The sequence below is a fragment of the Danaus plexippus genome, chromosome 12 (assembly GCF_018135715.1).
Source record: "Danaus plexippus chromosome 12, MEX_DaPlex, whole genome shotgun sequence".
Taxonomy (NCBI): Eukaryota; Metazoa; Arthropoda; class Insecta; order Lepidoptera; family Nymphalidae; genus Danaus; species Danaus plexippus.
The window spans coordinates 3,674,817-3,699,253 of record NC_083545.1 but is presented as its reverse complement, the minus strand read 5'-3'; the positions used below and the strand labels follow the sequence as shown (position 1 = coordinate 3,699,253).

At 35.3% G+C, this 24,437-nt stretch overlaps 5 protein-coding genes across 6 annotated transcripts; 3 read left to right on the top strand and 2 right to left on the bottom strand.

Moving 5' to 3' along the window:
* Positions 1 to 3,826: 3,826 nt before the first annotated feature.
* On the top strand, positions 3,827 to 4,972 carry LOC133319115 (zinc finger BED domain-containing protein 4-like). The gene is made up of 2 exons (XM_061522331.1): positions 3,827 to 4,804; positions 4,964 to 4,972. Exons 1-2 carry the CDS (start codon positions 3,827 to 3,829, stop codon positions 4,970 to 4,972), a joined length of 987 nt encoding a protein of 328 aa, XP_061378315.1.
* A 7,912-nt stretch (positions 4,973 to 12,884) lies between these two features.
* LOC116772450 (sperm-associated antigen 6-like) lies at positions 12,885 to 18,168 on the bottom strand. Of its 2 annotated transcripts, XM_032664648.2 has the most exons (14): positions 18,013 to 18,168; positions 17,832 to 17,936; positions 17,476 to 17,633; positions 17,210 to 17,256; positions 17,050 to 17,134; positions 16,778 to 16,912; positions 16,483 to 16,596; positions 16,137 to 16,310; positions 15,761 to 15,913; positions 15,356 to 15,505; positions 15,031 to 15,189; positions 13,217 to 13,362; positions 13,078 to 13,138; positions 12,885 to 13,001 (listed from the first exon to the last, which is right to left on the bottom strand). In XM_032664648.2, exons 1-14 carry the CDS (start codon positions 18,050 to 18,052, stop codon positions 12,930 to 12,932), a joined length of 1,599 nt encoding a protein of 532 aa, XP_032520539.2. In that variant the 5' UTR covers positions 18,053 to 18,168; the 3' UTR covers positions 12,885 to 12,929. The 2 variants fall into 2 exon arrangements, with proteins under 2 accessions (XP_032520539.2, XP_032520541.2); XM_032664650.2 differs by lacking the exon at positions 17,476 to 17,633 and having other exon boundaries at positions 18,013 to 18,103.
* On the top strand, positions 13,852 to 14,991 carry LOC116772451 (DNA-directed RNA polymerase III subunit RPC7-like). The gene has a single exon (XM_032664651.2). It carries the CDS (start codon positions 14,286 to 14,288, stop codon positions 14,937 to 14,939), a length of 654 nt encoding a protein of 217 aa, XP_032520542.1. The 5' UTR covers positions 13,852 to 14,285; the 3' UTR covers positions 14,940 to 14,991.
* A 654-nt stretch (positions 18,169 to 18,822) lies between the features above and the next one.
* Positions 18,823 to 20,048, top strand: LOC116772452 (uncharacterized). The gene is made up of 2 exons (XM_032664652.2): positions 18,823 to 19,183; positions 19,659 to 20,048. The coding sequence occupies exons 1-2, from the start codon at positions 19,079 to 19,081 to the stop codon at positions 19,923 to 19,925; spliced, it is 372 nt and encodes a 123-aa protein (XP_032520543.1). The 5' UTR covers positions 18,823 to 19,078; the 3' UTR covers positions 19,926 to 20,048.
* Positions 20,044 to 24,194, bottom strand: LOC116772454 (coiled-coil domain-containing protein 93). Its single transcript, XM_032664654.2, has 10 exons — positions 23,804 to 24,194; positions 23,519 to 23,727; positions 23,179 to 23,446; positions 22,927 to 23,088; positions 22,695 to 22,742; positions 22,329 to 22,627; positions 22,133 to 22,252; positions 21,808 to 22,037; positions 21,411 to 21,531; positions 20,044 to 21,110 (listed from the first exon to the last, which is right to left on the bottom strand). Exons 1-10 carry the CDS (start codon positions 23,885 to 23,887, stop codon positions 20,876 to 20,878), a joined length of 1,776 nt encoding a protein of 591 aa, XP_032520545.2. The 5' UTR covers positions 23,888 to 24,194; the 3' UTR covers positions 20,044 to 20,875.
* Positions 24,195 to 24,437: the final 243 nt, after the last annotated feature.

Genomic DNA, 24,437 nt, shown 5'->3' with positions numbered 1-24,437 from the left:
TTCATTCATTAGCTAATTAAAACTTATTCACACTTAGAAAGACAAATCACATTATTACATAATAACAAAATGGCGAAAAAAATATATGAACAATATACCGAACAATCAAATAGTCGTGTTTCATTTGACAATTAACACAGTTTCTATGATATTTTAATAGAATAGGGTTAAGGTTAGAGGTGGGCCGATTATGAGATATTGGCATAATCGATTTATTTTGTCTTACTAATGTTGATAATCGATTATGGGATTAGTAACTAATATGTTTTCATAATCGAATGATATTAGTAACAAGAACTACTAATCGTGTTTTCAGTTTTATCATTTATATTTTATGTAGTGTTACCCAAATACAATAACAAGATAAGACTTGGCCAGTCTTGGTAAGGTCTTGTTATTGCATCAAGAGTCTTTTAAGTCTTGCAATTACCTTTTTTTTTTTTTTTTTTTTTTTCGGGGAGAAATCCTCTTACAGACTACTCACTGCCCTGGCTCGACAGTGAGTTTTGTGTGGGGGTCGCCCAGCGCCTGATGGTATTGGCACTGGGAATACCCACTAAAACTCCCCGGCTTCCCTTCCTGCCCGTATTTAGGGTGATTTGGGACCTGCTGTAACAATTCACCAATTCACCCCCGGGCCGCCCGGCTACTGTGCCGGACTACCGCGCCGATGGGGAACTACCCGGGAAAGCCGAGATAATCCCCAGACGTGGTGACCAGGTGCAATGCCTGCGTCAGTGCCATTTGACGCAGGCTGGTCGAACCTCCAGGTCGTCGAAGAAAGGCGTTTACGGGTTCACCCGTCTCCTCCGACCCGTACGTCTACGCCGGATGGAAGCGGCTAGAGCATTTACCTCCCGCTCCCTCTCCGCGGCTTCCTTCGCCGACATTACTGCTTCGGCGAAGCAAGCGGCAGCCTCCCAAGCCTCATCGCTACCAATCATGGCCTCGACCAAACTTGGAAGCGAGAGAATCCTCCCGCCGAGCGCCGAAGTGAGTGCACGGCGCTCATTTTGCCACGCCGGACACACTACCATAGTGTGGTCGGCAGTGTCGTCGGGATCGCCGCAGTGGTGACACTGTGGCGTTTCTTCCCTTCTGGCGACCCGGTGCAGGTAGTGGCCGAAACAACCATGTCCTGTTAGAATCTGCACCAGGCGGAAGGTGAGGTTGCCCCGATGGTGCCTCACCCACTCCTCTAACACCGGACGAAACGCGGCAATCGTCCGGTGACCTGCGATAGGGTTGGCAAGTGCCTCCTTCCAACGGTGTAGAGCCTCAATCCGCGCTTCGGTTCGGGCCTGCTCTATGTCTTCTAGAGCAGGCTCTTCACCCCGCTGCCTCGCCTCGACTCTGTGCCGATACACCTCCGCAAGCACAAGTGCATCGATGTCAAAAGGAGGCGTGGCCGCTAGTACGCAGGCCGCCCCGTGGCTAACCGTGCGGTATGCCCGCACGGCTCTGGTTGCGAAGTCTTGCAATTACCTACCTATTATTAGCCTGTCGCTATTTATTAAACGTTACCTTAGATATTATAACAATGCAACAGAATAGCTACATTTTGAGCTTGAATTAATATAGCTGTGATATAGGCCAACCAAATTAATAAATGTCTAAACATTTCATGAGAAATTCAAAAATCAACTGACACCGGTTGGGGTTTGAACCCACGACCTAAGCGATCAGTGCCGATGCTTTAACTAACCAACTGAGCTATCAAGTTTGTCCTGCGGAGTCAGTCTGTTTCTTAATAAAAGTTTACATTAAGTAATCTTCAATCTACTAAGACATGGTTTAAACATATAGAAAACAAATTAATGACATTAACTTGACTGTATTTTACATGTAAATAATATTTGCGAAAATATATTGTGATGCATCAGTCAATAAATCAATTAATTTATTTAAACAGTTCTCTCATATATTTTTATATTCCTGCTCCTAAACAGTACATAAACCAAATTGCACGCTTTTTATATTATTGGATTACTATTATAGAACATTTTTACATGTTTAAACCACACAGAACAGATCAGCATAATGTATTCTAATTTTATTCTTTGGAAAGCTTATACTCAGTGGCGGCAATCAAACAGTGTCAAATATTGTGCGTGCAGCGCGGCGGCGACGATTGTGTATGCGCAATAGAAGCCGCCGCACGTGTATCTTGACCTGGTACCTCCGAATAGCTGCAAAATTTCTTTGAGAGTTCAGTACCCGACCTTTGACTATGCTGACATGGCAACGCTCAATGCCCGACCTTTTATGATACCAACAAGGCATCGCTCAGTACCCGACCTTTGATGATGGCGACAATACACCGCTCACTATCACACACAATGCCGACGGTTAAAACTAGGGATGCACTCTTTTTTTCTTTTAATTGATGTTTTCATGTACGTTTGTTTATGGTACCTAGTGTTCTTAATTCGTATAAGTCCAATATTCCAAAAAAAAATAATCATATTTTTTGCATGTCAGAGTCCCTAAGCCTATACTCCGAACTCCTATACTTACTCCCTGAAACGACCCTCAGTCCTAACTGCTTGGTCTTGTTCTTGCTTAAATCTTACACAATCAGTCTTGGTCTTGGTCTTGCTAAAATATGCGGTCTCTGTCTCCAAGACTTTAAGACTCCAAGACCAAGACCGATTTTGTTCAACACTAGTTTTATGAAGTTGACTGTTGCTCCGTGACTATAAATAGGAGGCATTGAGTTATAGACATTATTGGTTTTATTACTGTGGTATAAGATGTGACGACTGACGCTTTTTACTTTTAGTGGATTAATTTAACGGTAAGTATAACGATTTTTTTATTGATAGATTGTTTTACCCTTTTAGGTAATTCTTTTCGCTTGCTCTCTTTTCTTTTATCTTTTATAGTTTATTCAAAATACCTCAAAATAAATAAATGTTCATTTCGGTGGTATGAATTTATTGACAATTTTTTGGGATTTGTTTACATTCTAAAAAATATTTAAGCAACCTATAAATCATTTTACTCAATGAACAAAAGATTTTTAATTGTTGACCGTTTTATTTCAGACTGGTTCAAAAAATAAGGGTGTAATCGACTTTTTAAAATGCCGCGACCATCTAAAAAACAATCAGTAGTTTGGCAACATTTCACAATGAATCCAGATAAAAAAACTGTTACTTGTAATAAATGTCATAAAAACTATAAATTCTATGGTAACACTACAAATCTTAAGGAGCATTTAAAAAGAATTCATCCATTTATTGAACTTCGGGATGGCTTAGTGGAACCATTGCATAATTCTGAAAGTAGCTTATTTAGACAGCCAATAACTACTCAGGTCAATACGACAATACCATCTAGTCAAGACACTCCTTTAACTTCAACTACAACAACCAACGTAATGATAGTGTAATACGAGACATAGTCAAATCATTGGATGAAATGATAGTTAAAGATTATCAGCCATTGTCCATAGTTGAAGATAAAAGATTTGCTCGTCTATGCAAAAATTAAACCTGAAATATAGTTTACCTTCTAGAAAGACTTTAACGACGAAACTCATTCCTCAACATTACAGCGAAATACGATCAAAACTACTTGATGACCTTCAAAATATTGATAACATATCTGCTACTACAGATTATTGGTAATCCCAAAATCAGAAATCGTATATAAGTTTAACAATTCATTATATTCGGCATTTCAAATTAAAATCAAGAGTATTTGAAGCTAGGGAAGTGATGGTGACACGAGTGAAAACACCGGTGATGTATTAAAAAATATATTCGAAGAATATAATATATTTGACAAAATAATTACGGTGGTGACTGACAACGCAGCAAACATGAAAAGAGCTGTAAACAATGTGCTGAACAAACTCCATCATGCATGCGTGGCACACACGCTAAATTTATCTGTGAACGATGTCATCAAGCAATCTCCCGAGCTTTCCAATATTCTTGCTAAGTGCCGAAGTATTGTGGGTCATTTCAAACATAGTGTACCGGCGTCAAATAAACTACACCAAAAGCAGGAAGAAATGGGTCTACCAGCTTTAAAACTGAAACAGGACATAAATACAAGATGGAATTCGGCTTTCATCATGCTACAAAGGCTGTTGGAGATAAAACAGCCATTATCTGTAGCACTTGTCGAATTATCATCTAACACTACACCTGTTAAGTTGTCTGGAGCGGAATGGAGTATTATATCGGACTGCACAATAGTCTTAAAGCCACTAGTGCGTATTACAGAAGAGTTATCGGCGGAACAATATCTGACCATGTCTAAAATAGTGCCGCTTGTAAGAGGACTACAGAATAAGCTACGCATTCTTCCAATTATGACCCCAATTGGTACAGAGCTGAAAGCACATCTTTTGGATGTAATTACACGAAGACTATCTGGATTGGAAGGTACAAAGTTAGTAGCTAAAGCCACATTCTTGGATCCGCGTTTTAAGAAACCTGGGTTTAGCAACGTAGAAAATGCGGACCGTGCACAGGAGTGGATAACTGAAGAAATGGCAGCATTAATAAGTAAAACTCAAGAAAACTTAAACCGTAATACATCTAATAACATTTCTTCTCTAGTATTAGAAGCGACTGACGAAGATGATCCCTGGCTGCATTTCGACCAAAAAGCTATGAATCTAGTATCTTCTTCACGGCCTTCTTCATCAGCTGTGATAATGGTGAAGCAATATGTCGAGTCCCCGTTACTACCACGCAAAGAAAATCCATTACTATCTTGGGAGACACATGAAAAAATATTTCCCGAATTAGCAAAACTAGCTATGAAGTACAGAGAGGCTTTTTTCCAAGTATATAAAAAATTACTTAAATTTATTCATATTTTGTTAAGTATTTATTAGTGAGTTTTTTTTATGAGTTTAGAAATGCAGAACGAGTGGTAACACTTAGGAGATTTTTGCATCCCAACAGTATTAAAATGGCGCGTTTAATTTATGATTGGTCGCCAGGACTACTAAAATATTATCTCAATGCGTTCCAAATGACTCTCCCAGATCAGAGTAATTTAGTAAGAAGGGATGAAGGCACGGAAAAAAATTCCTCTGTTTGCGGGGAGGCAGTTAGAACTGCATTTGCTGATGGGCTGTAGGGTACTCCTGGATAACGGTCAACAATCGCGTTATCATGATAGGGTTTTAGAAATCATACGTGAAGCAGGCAGTCTCTCGGTAGCCAGAGGGCAAAAAGAAATAACCACAAACGAACGATTAACCGAGTTTGTGAGAGAAGGCACTAGGGCTTTACAATCAAACGTCAAGCCTTACACTATCTTTAAAGCGGCTCAGTATTGGACTATAATGATGTAAACATATGAGAAGCAATATAAAATACCAGAGGATATCTGTGATACCAGAAATCAGTAATTTTTCTGAATTCGAGATTTTTAAAGCGCGTTGTGTTAATAGAGCTGACGGTTTCTTAGAATACGAACATCCCCAAAGAACATGTCATCAAGGTCAATAGATCTCATTAAGGTCAATAAGTATTACGAGCTCACTAACGATTTAAAAAAACGTTTTATTTGTACTTTTTAGCTCTATCTATGTTTAATTCCGCCTGCTAAATACCAGGGCAAAAACGCAATTTTACTGCTCAGTCTAGCTGATTGTCACCACAGCTTGTTGAATACACTATAGTGTTTGCATTTTTTAATATTTGTGAGTTGGTTAATGTTCAAATAATAATGATTATAAATATCTTCATATGTAAAAGTCGTGATAGTTACACTATTTATAACTCAAGAACAGCTTTACGGGTTATGCTGAAGATAATTGGAGATATAGAATTTTTTTTTTTAAAGCTTTAATTAATTTAATTCCATGCATAGTACATATTAAATAACTCTAAATTCATAACTAAGTTAGTTTCTATTTTGTACTTAGTTTAAATCTTATTTATCTAATTATTACTTGTTTGTAGTTAATAAATGCATGGACCCCGTTCGGGTAAAAGCCTTCCCCACGGAACGCCAGTCTTCTCTGTCATTAGCTCTCTCTATCCAACTTCCGCCCGCGCACGCTACAATTTCGCCTGCCCATCTGGCCTTTGGTCTACCTCTTGATCTGGTGCCTTTTGGTCCAGACCACTTTACTGACCGGAGAGTCCATCTATCGTCCTTGTAGCGGGCGGCGTGGCTCGCCCACTTCCATTTAGCCTTCATTGCAAAAGTTAAGGCATCGCATACTTTTGTCTTCTTTCGGGCAGACAGATACCTAGGCAGCTTCTTTCCATTTTTCTCTGGGTAGTCTAAATTTTGTTCCTGGTTTTGAGATCAAAGATCCAAGTTTGGCATCCATAGGTGAGGCACGGTAGAAGTCCTGTATCACTGACTATTTTCTTGGCCTGTAGCGGAAGTTGTGATTTTAGTATTTCCTTATGGTACCAGAACTTGTTCCAGGTAATCGCCACTCTTCGGTTAAGTTCTTCAGTGTTCCTTTCCTTACTAAAGGAAATTTGTTTTCCTAGGTATATGTAGTGGTTGACAGACTCTAGAGGTGTGTTATTAATTGTTAAGATGGGCGTTGCTCTGCGGTTAGACATAATTTTTGTTTTATCCAGATTAATTTCCAAACCAATTTTTGTACTAACCTGGTTTAATTCGTTTATCATTTTATTTAATTGGTGAGGGGTTTCCGAGAATAAAATTATGTCATCGGCAAATCTGAGATGACTCAAAAAAAATCCATTTATATTAATACCTTGATTGGACCATGGCAGCTCACTCATTACGTGTTGTAAGACGGCTATGAATAATTTTGGTGATATCGGGTCTCCTTGCCTGACACCTCTCTTTATGTTAATTACTTCGCCTACTCTATCCAGTTTGACTCTGCTTGTGTTGTTAGAGTAAATATTTTTTAGGATATTGATATACTTTTCATTTATGTTTATTTCATTCAGCGATTCCCAGATGCTCTCGTGTGAGATTGAATCAAAAGCTTTTTTGTAATCAATGAAAGCCAAATACAGGGGTTTGTTAAATTCTAAATATTTTTCAATCACCTGGTCAACCACTTGGATATGATCCATCGTGTTGAAATCGCTTCTGAAACCGGCTTGTTCGATCGGTTGGTGAGCATCGATGACCGGGGCTATCCTTTCAAGTAGACTGGAAGCAAAAAGTTTATAAAAACAAGACATTAGGCTTATAGGACGGTAGTTGCCTATATCGGCTGGGTCACCTTTTTTATACAGTAGTATAATTTCCGATGTCATCCATTGATGTGGCACAGCTTCTTTCTTTCATGAGTTCAAGCGCTTTCGCGGATAGGATTTTGTTCTTATGTGTTCCTTTCATGTTTTTTAGGCTTATCTGGATGTAGCACATGATTTGTTGGTAGTACTCCTCTACGTTATAGTTGTTTTGATTCTTTGTGAGTTCTGGTATAAAGGTGTAGAGGTTTGTAAGGTACCTTTCCTGCTCCGCTAAAGTTTTTAGCTTGGTGGATGCATTAGAAAAATTGCGCCTACTTTTCTTTGTTGAATTTAGGTGTATTGTTGCTCTTAGTAGTCTGTGGTCCGATCCGAACGAAAAACATGGTAGTACTTCAAATTTAGAGATCATATGGTGCTTCGTGGTCATGATATAATCGATTTCATTTCTTGTTTTTTTATCTGGAGAGATCCATGTCCAGCGGTTTTTTGGCTTTAGTTTGAACATTGTATTTACAATTTTTAGATTGTACTCATGTGCGTATTGAATTAGTCTCGTGCCTCGATCGCTTCTGATGTCGCAACCATACTTTCCTGTAGCAGAACGTTCTTACTTTTCTGGAGCTCCGATTCGAGCATTAAAATCGCCTATAGAAAATACGTACTCAGTAGATATCGAATCGTGAGCTTTCGCTAAGTCCTCGTAAAAACTGTCTATTTCTTCCTGTGATGAGTTTTCAGTGGGGGCGTACGCTTGAATTACTGCAAAACACAGGTTTTCCATTTTGATTTCCAGTACGCATACTCTTTCGGATAATCCAGTAAATTTTATAATGTTATCTTTGTGTTTCTTCCTTACTAGAAAGCCTACACCATATAGTCCTTTTGTTTGACCAATGTAGTAGAAGATATATTCGTCGTCCTCGATTATCCTTTCTCCTAGGCGGCGGACTTCACACAATCCTATTATATCATGTTTAATAGCTTCTAGTGCAGCTTTAAGCTCAATATATTTTTGATCAGTAGATAATGATCTTACGTTGAGGGTGCAGATGTAGACGGTATTTTTTGTTTTGATAATTGTTCTTGGGGGGTTTTGGTCGAACTCTCCCGCGGTGACAGGCCGTACTGGGAGATTAGGGGTTGGAAGAGGGTCCGATTTTGATTGCTATGTTTTTTTCTTTTTGATGTCGGGTTGGAAAATCCTCATGGAGCCCCGCCGCCTTCGGGGAAGGGCGAAGGGGACTGTCAGACTCTTACTGACTAAAAACCAACCCGTGTTCCTCATGTACCCGTATGTCAAAGGGGCGGGTATCGCCAAAGCATTCGTCGCCACCCCCCCGACAAGTATTGACCCACCAGATGGTCAGGTGGGCCCCGTCAGCCACTCTGCTGCCGTCACCCGGCCACAGGACTCAACTATGAGGCGCGCGCGGAACACACGCCGCCGCCTCGAAGCCTGCAACTGTTCGGACGACACGATGCCCCGAATCTGCCGTCCACAGGCCGCGCTCTACGGTGGCCGGAATTCGGCCACCCTTCGGCGCCCAATGCGTCTGCTGCGGGAGGGGAGAGAGAAGGCAGCCTCTCTCTCTCTTTCCGCCACCTCCTTTGCGAGCATCACAGCCTCGCAAAAGGTGGCGACGGTACACCACCCTGACTCGCTCCCTACCATAGCAGACACTACAGTCGGAAGCGAGAGATTTCCCGCATCACCTATAGCCGCGACCAAGTCACGGCGCTGCTCGGCCCAAGCTGGGCACTCCGCCAACGTATGCAGCGCCGTATCATTGCGGCCGTCACCACAATGGTTGCACTGGGACGTCTGCTCCCGGCCTATGCGACAAAGGTACTTCCCGAAACACCCGTGTCCGGTGAGTACCTGCGTCAGCCGGAAGCTGAGGGCGCCGTGGCTCCTACTGAGCCTCCCCTCGAGAACAGGCCTTACCGCCGCTACAGCGGCGTGCCCGGCCGTGGGTTGCGCTAAGCGCGTCTGCCACTCTGCCACTAGGACCTGGCGGAGCTCCGCCCTCCGTGCTTCAAGGTGTCGAGGCATCAGGCGTTCGCCTCGCTCGACCGCCTCCACGCGCCACCAATAGAGCGACGTGAGGAGCTTTATTGCTATGTTGTGTTGTGGTCTGATGTCTTCGATTGGCGTGGCGTTGATTCTGTCTGAGCGAGAAACAGTTTGGGCTTTTGTATTATATAATTCTTCATGTCCCCTTTATTTTTCTTAGATGGTTGTTTATTATTTTGTTGGGCATTTTGATTTTCAGGGTGGAACGTCTCCGGGGACTCTGATAGGTTTCTTTTGCTTGGCTGTATCTGTGGGGGATTTTTGTTGCTCAGTATAATAATTTTGTCGTATTTAATAAAAGCGGTATTTCCTGCAATTTTTTCTTTTTGTAGTTGGACTTGCAGCTCTTTACGCTTATTCAGGACTTCGATTGGGTAGTCTTCTTTAAAGTAATAAGAAGTACTTTTAAGGTTTTGTTTGTTTTTTTTTTTGTATTTTTATTTTGAAACCTAAGGTGTTAAATGTTATAACTATCGGTCGAACTTTTTCGCCCTTCTTCCCCAACCTTCTAACAGCTTCTTTGTTATAATCTTCGCATGAAATTTTTATGTATGTCTTTATAATATTGATTACCATTTTTTTCTAGTTCTTCGTACAACTTTTCTTTCTCTTCTACGCCAAAAAGAATCAGATTTTTGCGTCTAAACTGTCTTTCTAGGTTGTTAATTTTATTTGATTGCTCTTTTATTTTTTCCTCCAAAAGCTCGTTTTTCAGTTCTAAGTTACTGAACTTCTCGCTGAGGCTGTTGATTATTGTGCATTTAATATCTTCTTTCATCTCCAGCATATCCTGTTTTTGCTGCTTTATGTCTTGCTGCATGTTGATTAACATATTTTTTATTTCGTCCATGTTTAGGTTTTACTACGCTTAGCGCCCTCTATGGGAACAGGTAAGTACTTCTTGTTTAAGTGGCGATCGAGTTGTATGAGCGTATTGATGTTGTGAGTAAAACGAAGTGGACGTCAAGCTAGGGCCTGTCTAAGAAGTTCTGATGGATCCTCATAGATGGCGCTGATAGGTACTTTGATGGATGATTTAGGAACGGAGATTTATTACTATTACTTAGCACTTTTGAGGTTATAGTTTTTGGTGCTTTTGTTTTATTCACTGTTTTAATGTAATTCTAGTTTCCGTTCTGTCATACACTTTACACTACAGCCACCACATCATTATTTTGCACTTTAACGGTGACATGTTCTTGGTCTCTTGTGAATTTTTAGTGACATTTGGTAGAACGATTTTGTGCACTTTTTAGTCTATTATATTGTACATACACTATGTTCTATATGTTGTTCGAAGTAGTTTAAGCACTGGTTTTATATTTTGATTTTAACACTTTATTTTGGAACACTTAAATAATTTTAAAACTTATTTAATAGCGAGTACGATGTTGAGAGTGTCCGATTCCTACCTCCCTTAATAATTCAGTAAGTTTTGCGATAAGTAAATTAAAATTTCTACAAAAAATTGTGCCTTAGTTACAAGGTCATTTAAAATAACAGCTAAACAAACAATTTTAGAATCAACATTGCTATAAAAAACTAATTGTTACTCTTTTAGAAAGTCTTTTTAAGCTTGAGTGCTGAAAAAATTGTAGTCTATATGTATGGAATAATCAGTGGCGTGCACACCATAGACGCAAACTGCATACCCTACCCATATAACAACTAAACCTATATTGTTTAATTCTTATTTACATACTTTTAGTCATACATTACGAAATACAAATGTTTACAGACATTTAAAATGACATTTGTGTGCCCTCTATCAATGTAAAAACGAAACATTTTTCGCTCGGCTGCTACTCACTGCTAGCGCCGCCGCTATGCAGCCAGAGCGGCGGTATGCATAACTACTCGGTGCTTATGAGAAAATGTTTTTGCATGTGTGTGTCCAAAAACCTATGCATGTTGTATTCGAGAAGCACTGCATCCTTTTTATCTTTAAAATGTCGTAGAAAGTCCGTTAATTGTCAAATAAAACGGGACTCTTTGATTGGTCGGTAAACTGTTCATATATTTTTTTCGCCATTGTGTTATTATTTCATTTGTCTTTCTAAGCGCATGTGAATAATATTTAAGTAGCTAATTAGTAAATAGTGAATTAATTTATTAACGAATGATGGAACATAATAACTGGTGATGTGTGTTTCATGAAATTAATTACGAGTACATTTTCAATTGTCGTTCGAATTTTGAATTTGTCGTTGTCGTTTGTTGTTGTCTGATGATTAAATTAAAATAATTACAAATGAAATGTGTGTGACCAGTTGAGAGTGAACTAAATGAAAGGTAAAGTAATTCGTTTTAATAAAAAGTATTATGATAGTTTTAATCAGCTAGCAGGTTGTGTACACACAAATAAGTTATGTTTTCCTTGTTTGTTGTTTTCAAATAATAATGATAATAATAAGAATGTTTGGATCGCCACTGGATATTCCGATTTTAATAACTTTTATAAAGCGGTGATGAACGAATCGTAATCGTTGTAACGAACTTTTATGGCTCAGAGGTAGTCGAGAGATTCGAGAGAGATAGAATATATAGATGGTCATTCTGATCGGACAGCTGTAACTTTATGCGCTAATATTATCAATGTTTAAATGAAACTAATATTTTCGGATTACTTCGCGTATTTTATTATGTTTAAAAACTACATACTCCCGATGTTTTGGTTACTTTGCAGCACCCGTGATCACGGCAGATATCTCGTCTGCCCGTTAAAATAATATATTACGCGTAGTAATCCGAAAATATTAGTTTCATTTAAATGAATAGTTGCGAAAGATCATTATTTTTATTATCGATTTAGAGGGGGAAATTATGATGAAAATTGTTATTTTTTTTAAACATATCCTGCTTACCCCATCCCAAATCTCGGTGCACGCCACTGGGAATAACAACTTGAGTCTGAGCTTTATTAGATGGTAACAAATAAAAAAGACGATGAAATAAACAGCTTCACTATAAAAATTATAGTCACGTTTATAAAAAAAATAGCTCCTTCAGTTAAATAGTCAATAAATTATTGTAATAGTTAGGTATGCGTTACACATCGGATGCGGTTGGTCGATAAAAAAATGTGGTAGAACCATTTCCCATCAAACAAACATTTTAATCATTGCTTTATGCTATAACACAAGTGTTCTTGGGTTGATTTTAAATATGTATTATATTATTGTCACGGAATCGGAATCTCCAGGAGAAACTTCGTGTAAAATAAAGGTTTTTTTAATATAATATAAGTGTTATTTAGTCTCTAAAATTTTTAAAATATGAACTATGAGGTATAATTGTCTAGTGCGAACTGTTTTTTAGGGCTTGACACATGCAGAAGTTGATATTTTAGAATCTTATTGCAAAGAACGCCAGGTGACTTACCTTAATCTCAAAGAATTCTTTGAAGCCGATATTGAAGGTGTGCAAGTTCTCAATATCATATGTGGCGTTCTGGGTTATCAGTAAGTTACCGACATTACTTAAATGTAGAAAAGTAATTTATAGTTACATAAGTAATTTTTAACCGTTTTTGTTTTCAGAATTTTGACCCAATCTATGGCGATTGAAGACAATTATATTGGAGGTAGGAAAATAAAGGTTCAGAAACTAGTATGGATTATGTATAAATAATAGACAGAATATATTGAATTTGATAATTTAAATAAACCTTTAATTAGATAAACAATTTAATTTCCGTTTTCTATAGTCACTTCGCTTTGACAATCACTAGGAACTCTATCTGTAAATAGTTCTGGGATCTGTAAATGTTTAAATTTGTTGGTGAGTTATTTATTTTTATAACTCGCACACATACAATATAATATTTACACATACCTGAGGTGTATAGGCTTCAACTCTGTCAAGCAATGAATCTGAGAAACCTGGCGTGTAATACCTATAAAAGTAAAAACATTAAGGTAATTTTCATTTTATTCGTATATTTCACGCTATAACTCATATTTATGCATAATACCTTACGATTTCTTCAGGGAAACAGCTGTTAATTATATTTATGTACTCCTTTAATGAAGTTCCTGGTACGGTGTCAATTTCTTGTATCTTCTTTAAAGCCCCTGTCGTAACAAATAATCTTCTTGCTCTTGCATCATTGGGTAATATCTATAAAAACAGTATTATATTATATAATAAGAGTTAATCGACTCTCACAAAACTGGTTCTCAATTTGTCACAGATTGTACCATCAAACGAGGTGAATAGATATAAAATTTACTTTTGGTAATATAAATATAAGTAATCAGACTAATCAGGCCACTATATTTTTTATTGATTTTGTTATTATATATGAATCGCATCCTAAAGATTCTTGATGACTTCACTTGTCACCATTAAAGTACGAGTTTTTACATACTTTTTTTTCAAATTATAACTCGTCTTTACTTGAACACGAAATGGAGTTATTAGGGGTTGTGATTAGCAGTACAGAGGAAAAAACTGTTAGGTCTGTACCATCTTTGTAAACAGGTGTTTAAAAAGTTATATCATACAAGAAATAAATTAGAGTAAGTTTAAGAATATTTACTTTTAGCATATGTAAGTATCGATACTTTGGCTTAAAGTTAGAATTTTGAAATGAAATTTCTGAGATTCAATAATTTAAAAATGTTAATCATTATGTCGTAGATAAGTTATTCATATTAATTTTTAATGAATAAACTTACCCGTTCCTATGGTCCCTTCACTGTCTCTTCACAAACTGCATCGTCTCTACTTACGAAATATCCCATCCCTTTTTTTATTCCGTCCTTTTAAAGGTTACGATTTGCAATTTTTTATTTTTACAGTTAAATCACTACATATTAATTCTATCTTAATTTGTCCCTATTCACACCTTCATTCCTATTTACTCCGTTTGACAGTTATCTATTTTATGTTGTCAAAGCCTAATGACAACGTCAAAAGACAAAATTAAGTGTCATCTGTCACAATCACCAGGTTCTAGTAATGTTTAGGTTTTACTTGTAATTATACTGGATTGAAAACGAAATAAAATCAAAGAATACTCAGCTTGTATATGATAGAAAATGGCAGGAAGAGGGAGGGGAAGAGGTAGTGGCATTTCATTGACTCATGAACAAATACAAGCGCTCGGTATCGCTCGAGGAGATAATACACCGGCTATTCTAACACCACCTCCTCTGTTCCCTAAATTAGATGTGAAACCTTTACCCCTTAATTGCGACGCAGCCACAGATTATATGGTGATAGTAAAAGATCAATTTATAGAATATTTACACGAATCACCAGCATATGTAAAAGCGAATACAAGAAACGATGGCATAGAAAGATATTCCGATAAATATAAATTACTGGCGTTAGATGCAAAAAAGGGTAATATATTAGATTGCGTTTGGACCAACATACCTCCTGAACTGCGGCCAAACGCTGGTCGTAGTCGAGTCACAGTAAAAAAACGAAAATTGGATGATCCAAAGGAAATAGCTAAAAGGTTACAGACCTTAGAAAAGAAAGAAATTCAAGACACAAGTACCGAAGACATGGAAACAAATGAAGATGCAGTAAAGAAAGAGACTGAAGAGAATGACGAAGAGTTGGAAGATGAACACGAACAAGAAGAGGAAATTGACGATGGAACAGATTACGCAAATAATTACTTTGACAATGGTGAAGACTATGAAGAGGAAGATGACAATCTAGATGATGGACCAGTTTACTAAATTGTTTGGCTCCGTAAAACTGCGATAATAAAATATGAAGAAAATTAATTAATACTTGTATATCTAGTTATTACCTTTCTAAATTACTGACCTTTGCATATTGTGCTAAAACATATTTAAGAATGCAAGCCGGAGCAGCATGCAGTAAGGGTTCTAAGGCTGGTCGATGAAGACAACATTGCAATGATTGTTTTAAAGCACAGGCGGCTCTTGCCCTGACCTCACTGGATGACTTTGGATTAGTATATAACTAAAAAATTTAGACACATTATAAAATATTTCTTCATATAATATACTGAGAATATGAAACAGCAACCATATCTCTGCAATCTATTGAAATTTAACTCAATTTGGTGAAGTCTAACTAAGATATGATAATTGAAAGAATAAGGTAATATCAATGTATGTTTACAAACTTGTAAAAGTCTAGGTAATGCGTTTGCAACGGCTACAGCAAGGCTATGTTGTGGTGAATGTTTTGCTATGTGACCCAGTGTCCAAGCTGCAGCACAAAGTTCTGCATCATCCTCACTGTTCTGTAAGATTTCTACCAGCACCACCACAGCCTTTAGAAAATAAGACATAAAAATAATTTATAAAAATTACTAATTACTTCCACCAGTTTTACCTGTATTTTTGTACTATACTAATATAATATATATATAAACTGATATGCTCTGACACTTCATGAAAAACAATTAAAGTTTTCTTCTTAAACAAGTAATAAACCAAGAACAATCCATCCTCCCTTACTAGTCACTCAGTTCTTAACATAAGATATCCGAGTCCACTGCATGTGTGTTGTATTTATTAATTGTAACCTTAGATTCAATAACAGCCATCGCCAGTTGGTCCGACTGGCCCGCGATGTAACCAAGTGCCATACAAGCAGGAACTCTCGTCCCACCAGTGTTCTCAACCAACAATTCCACTAGGGGCCCACACCCACCCGTATTCACCACCAATTGGGCTAACTAATGATACACACAAAAAGTTATAGATCTCACAATCATAGTCTGTTATATTTACAAGACTGTTACAATATCAAAAACAGATTTATTATACATCCAAAATTACTTGTCGAATAAAAATTTCCCGACGAAGTTACAGACAACATTTGCAAATTAATATAGAATATAAAAGAACGACAATTTTGAATTAGATTAAAGAACGGAGTACAATCAACTGGAAACATACGTCTACGGAATGTTTGACTATATCACGTAATAGACAGGCGGCGGCGCGGCGAACGGGTGCAGTATCGTGGCCGGCGTGAAGCAAGGCGGGCGGTAGGGCTCCACCAGCAACTACCGCCTCAGCCAGCGCCGCGCGTGTGCCCGCCACGGCACTCAGGGCGCAAAGTGTGCTACGCTGTCGTATGTTACAAAATCAACACTCCACATTAATATATTATTATAACGCCTGATGAGCATCGTATAGCAAGGATTTGTAATCATATTGTGGATAACAAGCTTTAATTTATATTTTATTGTTGATAGTCATTTATCTTTATACGATATTTAGTTATTTATTTTTATTTTACCTTTAGCTTAGGGTCTTGGTTTTCCAAGCCGCGCACTAAATGACAAACAGCTCCCGCGTCTACCACGGCTTCAGGCTTGTGTTGTGCTAAATCTACCAAAGCACCAGCAGCTATCTATTAATTGAATGATATAAATTATCTTTTCCTATTAATGATTTTTATTTAAATATATCTTTTTACTTTCAGCCTTACAGAGATCGGAAACATTTATAACTTATTTAAGCTACTGTCAAACATAGACATATGGATAGACTCATAGACGTGCTTTATCTTGTAAAAAAAAACATCTATTTACCTGTTTCAAACTCATTTCTGGTTCTTGAAAGGCCAAAACCAATAGCGGGAGTGTTCCAGCATCCACGACTAATCCTGATAAATGTTCGCTATGTTTTCCAATGTAACCTAATGCCCAAGCCGCATTTTCCTTGACCTTTGAATAAACACAGTTGTACAAATATATTTTTAATGAAATGTTTATTGCAGTACCTCTATTTTTCTTTAGTGGATACCTAACTCACTATCATTACTCAGTAACATTTGAATAATTTACATATAGTGTCTATATACCTGCGTGTCGAAATCTTCTAAGCAAGAAACAATATGTTCTAAGGCACCGAGTCTTACAATAGCCGAAGCTAATTCTTCGTTATGTCTGCGAAATACGTACTTTCTCATTGTAATCAGTCAAAAAAGTAGAAAGAAAAATTTGGTAATTTTCATGTCTTACTTTGCCACCGCCCTCATTAAATACAGCGCCGACCGTTTATAATACACCTGCGACAGACTAATAATAATTATTTATTTCAGACTTTTTTTTTACATAATAGGATATAAATACTTACACAATTATACACAGGCACCTTTAATATGTATATACATCTGTTTACACTATATAACCATGTAAAAATAAGTATCTCCTATTTTATATTTATGTTATGTAAAGTGACTACATGTTATTAATCAAATTGAGTCGAGGTAACTGTAATGTCCTACATTATATTTGTTGAGGTTTTCCAGCGTTATGGTAAGCATGCCACCGTTGAGAATTTGTCTAGCAACATTTTCGTCATGTTCTGCAAGCCGTGCTGCAGCCACTACCGCACATTGTCGAACCGTGCTACACGCATCATACAACAGTGGCCGAAGCAATTCTAGTAAACAAAATACATAATTCGAAATTTTGACAAACGGCGATTTCTATTTAAAACGGATAACCCAATAAGACTATCATTTAAATATTGTTCAAAATATTGATAGAATACGACAGAAAATTGTAAGAAACACGATTAACTACAAGTTTCTTATGTAAATTCTTGGACCTAATACTAAAATTCTATTTTATTACTAACCCAAAACGCCAGCACTCTCCAGACATTTAACATTAGTTGCTCTTGTAGCCAGTTCAGCCATTGTCTGAACGAAAACCAATCTGGCTTTTTGATAAGTTTCAAAAACTATAAATAAATAATAAAGTCTAAATAGTTAAAATGTAAACCACAAAAATTAATTTATCGGTAAGTGTATACCTACCGAGTTGAATATTCCGCGGGCTGCTCATGGAATGACTCATTTTTTAAAAAGATGTAAATATAAACAATCTTAGATAAAGTTAATTTTATATTGTGTATGTTTTCGATTAAAATGCTTACAAAACTTGATTAAAGTCAACGGTGTGCATTTTTAAAATTTTACTTTTAACAGACGCCTAATGTTAAAAAAGTTTGTATTGAATTAATACTTTCATAAAACTGCTTTACTTCCACGCTTTTTTATATATGGCTTATTATATACGAATGAAAAAAATCTAATGGATAAAAAATATAATCTAAAGGAAATATTATAAAAGAAACCATGAAACATGAAACTTTAAAATGTCTACATCTATTGATATTTCTTTCTAAATCATATTTGCTATTTGACTAGGTCTATAAAATATTTTGCTATTGCTAAACACATATTGTATCACGATAAAAGTTTTGCTAACGACTCGTCGGTATTTTATTTTAGGGAAAATGTATAGAGCAATAGTCAAAGCGAAAACTTTATGATATATATATTATATATCATATTCTAATTACCTATCTAATAAATTCTGAGTAAGTATAGGTATTTTGCACAAATAATATCGTTTTACAGGGTTGTCTTGCTTAATCATTTGTTTACTGTTAATACTAGAAGCCACCGTAAACATTTTCGAGCAATATATAACACTTAAATAAAAAAAATGCAAAAGAGTATAAAATCTGTTACATTGTTTCAGCGCTCATTGTATAGCGAACGTGCGTGAGTGGTGCAGGGAACCGTGAAGGCCATGTGACCACCACACACGCGTCATCTGAAACACACATACATATCTATTGAGAAGTTAGAACCACGTAGCCGTTGCCTACCTGGCAAGCTCTCAGAGTTCACTCACACACGAGAACACAACCTGTCGCGACTGCCGCGACTCGCTTACATTTCTTTCAAAAATATTTGAGTGGATTTTTAAAAATCTGTTAATAGATGATAATTGGTTTAAGGCTTATTCGTAATTTTTCTGAAGCTGGTTAGACCAGCCAGTGATCATTGTGTATTTTAAGTAAATATATTCATTATGCCGTATATAATGGTAATGGGCAGCTTGACTGCACCACATCTTTCCAAAGATGAAGCTACTGTTTACGGATTGAAAAGTGAAGAACGAGCGGAACTAGTAAGGGTATGTTATACTTTTTATTTAGCAAATACTAGATTTCTTTTGTCTAACATACACTACGTACCGTGCAATCTATTGTTCGCATTTTTCATATTGCATCATTTGCATATATATGACTAATTAAACTACCTATGTGTTTTATTATTTTAAACAAGCCACTCCATCAAACGGTAGATCAAAACACAAACAACCGGATGTTTTCTTGACGATAACCAATTAACTTATAAAAACTTCATGCCGGTTTCTTTCTTTGCTGAATTTAAAAGAAAAACAATAGTTTTTATTTATACATTACGGAAATTATGAGTGTATAATTATAGAAAATGAAAAAGTCCTTGTTTTATAATTTATATGGATATAAAAGAAAACTTAGGATACAATAAGTTTGTATAGAGCAACCAATGCTAAAAGCAAAGTCTATTACGAGTAAGTAAATTTTTATTATATTATTCAATAGAAATATAATTTTACATTCCAGGAATTAAACTCGTCATTCGGTATAGAAGTGGCGACTTCGTTGGATCTAGAGCGGGCTGTGCGTGTTACTCAAAAGGGTGTCACTTTGGTGGTCGTGAATCGAATCCACGGACTGTTCGGTTACGATGTTGTATCACATGCCATGGCGATGACAAACGCAAATCGAGAATTGATCTCATTCACCATGTACAAGAAGACTAATAGCCACTCCCACGGACATAGCCACAGCCACAAAAGTCACTCACACAACAGCGTTGTCACGCTTTGACGACCATTTGTATGAACGTGACTAGATGAAACCTTTTTTTTATGATAATATCGTGATCTTAAAATAATAATGTAACTATTATGTATTATTAAATATAGGGTACAATAAATATAACGTATTTCATGTAAACATTTTTATTTATTAAATCTTTTTTGAAAAAATACATAAACCATACAAAACACATATCAGTCTTAACGTATATTATGGAATGCAGGGCATTGTTGTAGCATGAGGTCTGCAAGATATTTTATTTATGACTATTTCATAGAAACGCTATTGTTAATATAATTTCTTATAAACGTTAAAGGTTATAAACACAGCTACAGTAAATAGTACTATTACAATAGATGTGTAATAATAATACAGGCAGTTGTATAATTAAAAAAAAAAGTCCGTGTAATATTAAAGTCAATTAACAATCCAATATTTTTGGGGAAAGTAAAAAAATTACAAAATTATGCTATCAATAAAAATATACAAATAATGTATATTATATATTATTTATTCAATATTAATAATATGTGAATCAAATATTCTGAACATATACGATCTAATAAAACATACTATCATTCGGGGAAAAATGGCGTCTTTATTTACATGCGTGGAATGTGACGCCAATAGTAAAAATGTTTTTGTTCACGATAAACAATAGACTATTACGAATGCACAAAGCTAATGGTTTTAGCTCTGGGTATTTGGATTTATTTAGCATGCGCTTGTAATGTTTATACACTTTTCGAACTCATTTTTTATATACGAGTGAAAAGGTTAGTGGATTGTGGACTAGAAAATAATAAATATTACGTAACATAAAAATTACTACAATTGTAAAATCCTATAAGATCGCGTTAAATAAGTTGTGATAGCAGAATTATAACATATATAGTATAAATATAACAAATAATGTGAGGATTTTCTAATAATTTGGTAAATATGTTGTTATAATGTATTTATAATCTCTCTTCCTTTCCAAACTTATGTCGTTCCGCTGCTAATTTCTTCAATGCGGCCGCGTACTGTCTTTGTACTTCCATTAATCTAGAATATTCTCCGTACAAAGCCGCCTTTTGTTCCTTTTCATTTTTGTATTTCTGTTCAACTTTCTTGACAGTTTGATTCACCCATTCCACTATCGATTCAAATTGTGTCATGAACTCTTCACGTTTCCTTGCTGATGACATTACTCTAAAACATAATATTAATAGTTTGATGGAATCTGTTTCCATAAAATGTTTATAACTGTACTGTATTTATACTTGTTAGGGAATGGAATGCACAGTTTTACAAATAAAGTTAAATATGCAAATACTTTTACAAATAAAGAAATGCACACAAACAAACAATATTTATAATTAAAAAAAATATAAAGGTTGGTCGCAAAAATTATCAATTATTCATATACATTCATACAAAACATACAATAATTACGCTAAAACAGATATAATTTTATCTTTTATATGCAAAACGTATTTATAAATCACTCACTCGTCATAATTATCTAAAATCGAGTTAAGAAGACTCAATTCCTTGGAGGTATAAAGTTTAACTTCATATAAAGTATTATGGAATATATAATACTGTTTGGTTTCTTTGTGTTTTGAGGCGACTGAAAAAATATATAAACATGATTAATATAAATCATTAACCTCAGGAAAATAATATTTTGATGAAAATATTAGTAAGAATTTTTAAGTGCCGTTCAAGTAATTTACATATCAAGGACTTGAGATTAATTCTTTTCGTTTTTATTATATATGATGAATGTAAGCACATACATTGAACAATAATAGTAGAGGATTTTATTTGTACTTATCTCATTGTTATATGAGATCTGTAGTGTAGTATTTATAACTAGATTCTGATTATGAAATTGAAATTGTACCTTGATTGTATAGTTCAACAAATCTCTTCTCATACTGCAATAATTCTGCTGTACCGGGAACTTCATCGATGGCCACAGAATATCTCAACACCTGTCTGTTCATGTGACCGAGTTCAACTCTCATACTGCTTATGTAATCTTTGAGTTTTTTCTCCCTATCCTGGAATTCTTTCAATTCTGCTGCCGACAGCGGATCCTCCTCTATCACCGCATCTGGTTGTTTAATTAACCTGAAACAATTGAAAAACAATTTTAAAATAACATTTGTTATCAAATAAATATATAACAAATTTTCTAGTTTTTAATTCAAACAAAAAAACCATACCTGCATGTTTCTTTTAATCTGTTATTCTCTTTTTCTCTGTGTTCTATAATTTTTAACAATTCACTTCTCTCCTTAGCCAATTCTTTAAGAGATTTGTAAAAATCTTTCAAATTCTTATCACTGCAATTTTATTGAGGATTTAATATAAAATTATACATTTAAAACAATCTTTTTGCAGTTAAGTTAAAAGAAATACCTATAGTCATTGCTTTTCATTAATTTCTTGGTAACCTTTTGCAGTTTGTTTACAATACTACTGTAATCAGCCTTAGCTGCCTCCAGTTTTTTCTGATGATCCTGTTTCACCAAATCCATTTCATTTTCCATAGATTCGATGGATTTTGTTAATTTTTCTATATCTTCAGCGTATTTCATTTTCTCTTTTTGCTCAATTTCTTTCGGAATGTCACCCGTTAGTTCTGAATGAAGGACTGTATAGTGCATTTTTGTATTTTCAGCGTCTTCTTTATTATTGACATTGTGGTAAATTTCCGTCTATAAAAAGCAAAATCGTCAATACCTGTTCTGAATTTTACTAACCTACTATTTATTTTGTACTCACCTCAGTGGTTATATCCGATGGATCAGCTAAACTTTTTTCATAATCGTACTGGAAAGAAAATATTCTTTATCACATAGAAAATTTTAAACCATTCTAACATATTTTGTTGTAAATGCTATTATTCTTAAAATAATGAATTTATTTTACATATAAAAAAAGTGTAATATGTGGCTCTTAATAAATAGTTTTTAGAAGTATAACTGCAGTATTGATTATAACAGGTGGAACTCACTAAAAACTCCAAGTCCTCATCTTGTTGAGGATCATCTTTGTTGTTGGAGACATGCATCAACATGCGTGTATCATACTCTGATAGCACAGCATTGACTTGTTCCAACTCATTTAAAGATAATCCAGATATCCGTTTACGAACTCTGCATGGTTTATATAAATTCTTAAAAATATATCAGTTTATTAGAATATCAATTAATACTTCAATAAATGGTTATAATTAAAGTTACTTATACATATAATCTATTATTACCTGAACTGCGGCAAGATTTTTCAATAGTTTCTCTGTTTGTCGGAAGTGGTTACGATCAAGTTCAAATATATGATCTTTATTATACTGTTTAACGGCAAACTTACGTAATTCGTCTTCTTTTGCCTCCCGGAATTCACTAGAATACTTAATTAACCATTGTACTAATGGATAAATATTAATAAAATCTAAACCTTGTATTTGATGAGGTTCGATAATGTAAGGACACTTCATGCTCGGCAAAACTTTAACAATCTTTTCTGTTAGTGCTCTGAAATAATAATTATAATAAATAAAAAACAATCGAACGATAATAAAAAACAAATAATAAGAGATAAGATACATTTTTTTTCCAATAGTAAGGTTCTCTTCAAATAACAAACTGATGTCCATATCAATATCACATAATTCAATACACCAAGATAATCCTCCCACAATTTTATCGAATGCTGACAGCCCTTGAAGTTGAGCTCTGTAATAGCCCGCGGCTACGAGAGCATCAGATATTTCATGCCATTTAACAAGCTGTTCCGCATCTTCTCGAACTTCTACCTAAAATTAATATTATTACAATGCATAATTAAACCCATAATAATTGATTTGTATTTTACTTTTAATAATTAACTACCTCTTTGCCCTCTTGGTCTTTACCACTGTATATATGCATCAAAGGTTTACTTCGAGTAAAAATATTTTTCTGCTTAGCAGCCATCGTTTATCTTGTTGTTTTAATATAACTCAATAAAATCAAACAAAATCCACTTTTTTTTTGTCATGCAAAAAGGACCGGCCACATAATGATTTATTAATGAAAAAGAATAACAGTTCTGAGAGTATTCATATCTTCAATACATCGAATACTTAAAGTAATGAAATCGATAATTAGTATTCATAAAACATAATAAAACTCATTTATTTTCTGTACTAAATTATGGCCATCTTAAATAAGAAAATCATGAGACATGTTAAGATATAATTATTAATCAAATAATATATAAATATGTGAAAAAGTTGACAACAGATCATAGAGTAAACTGGTTTTCAGAATACTGAAAATGTCAATACGAGATTGTACGTCTAAATGATTTGGTTATTGGTAATTTGTCACAAATATAAGAATATTATTATTTAATACAAATAATTTTTTTCCAACAAGAATTTATTTATTTATTTATTTATTTATTTATTTATTTGATCGATACACCACAGTATTTGAAATATAGCACTTAAAACAAGAATACGATAAAATGACAGATACAATT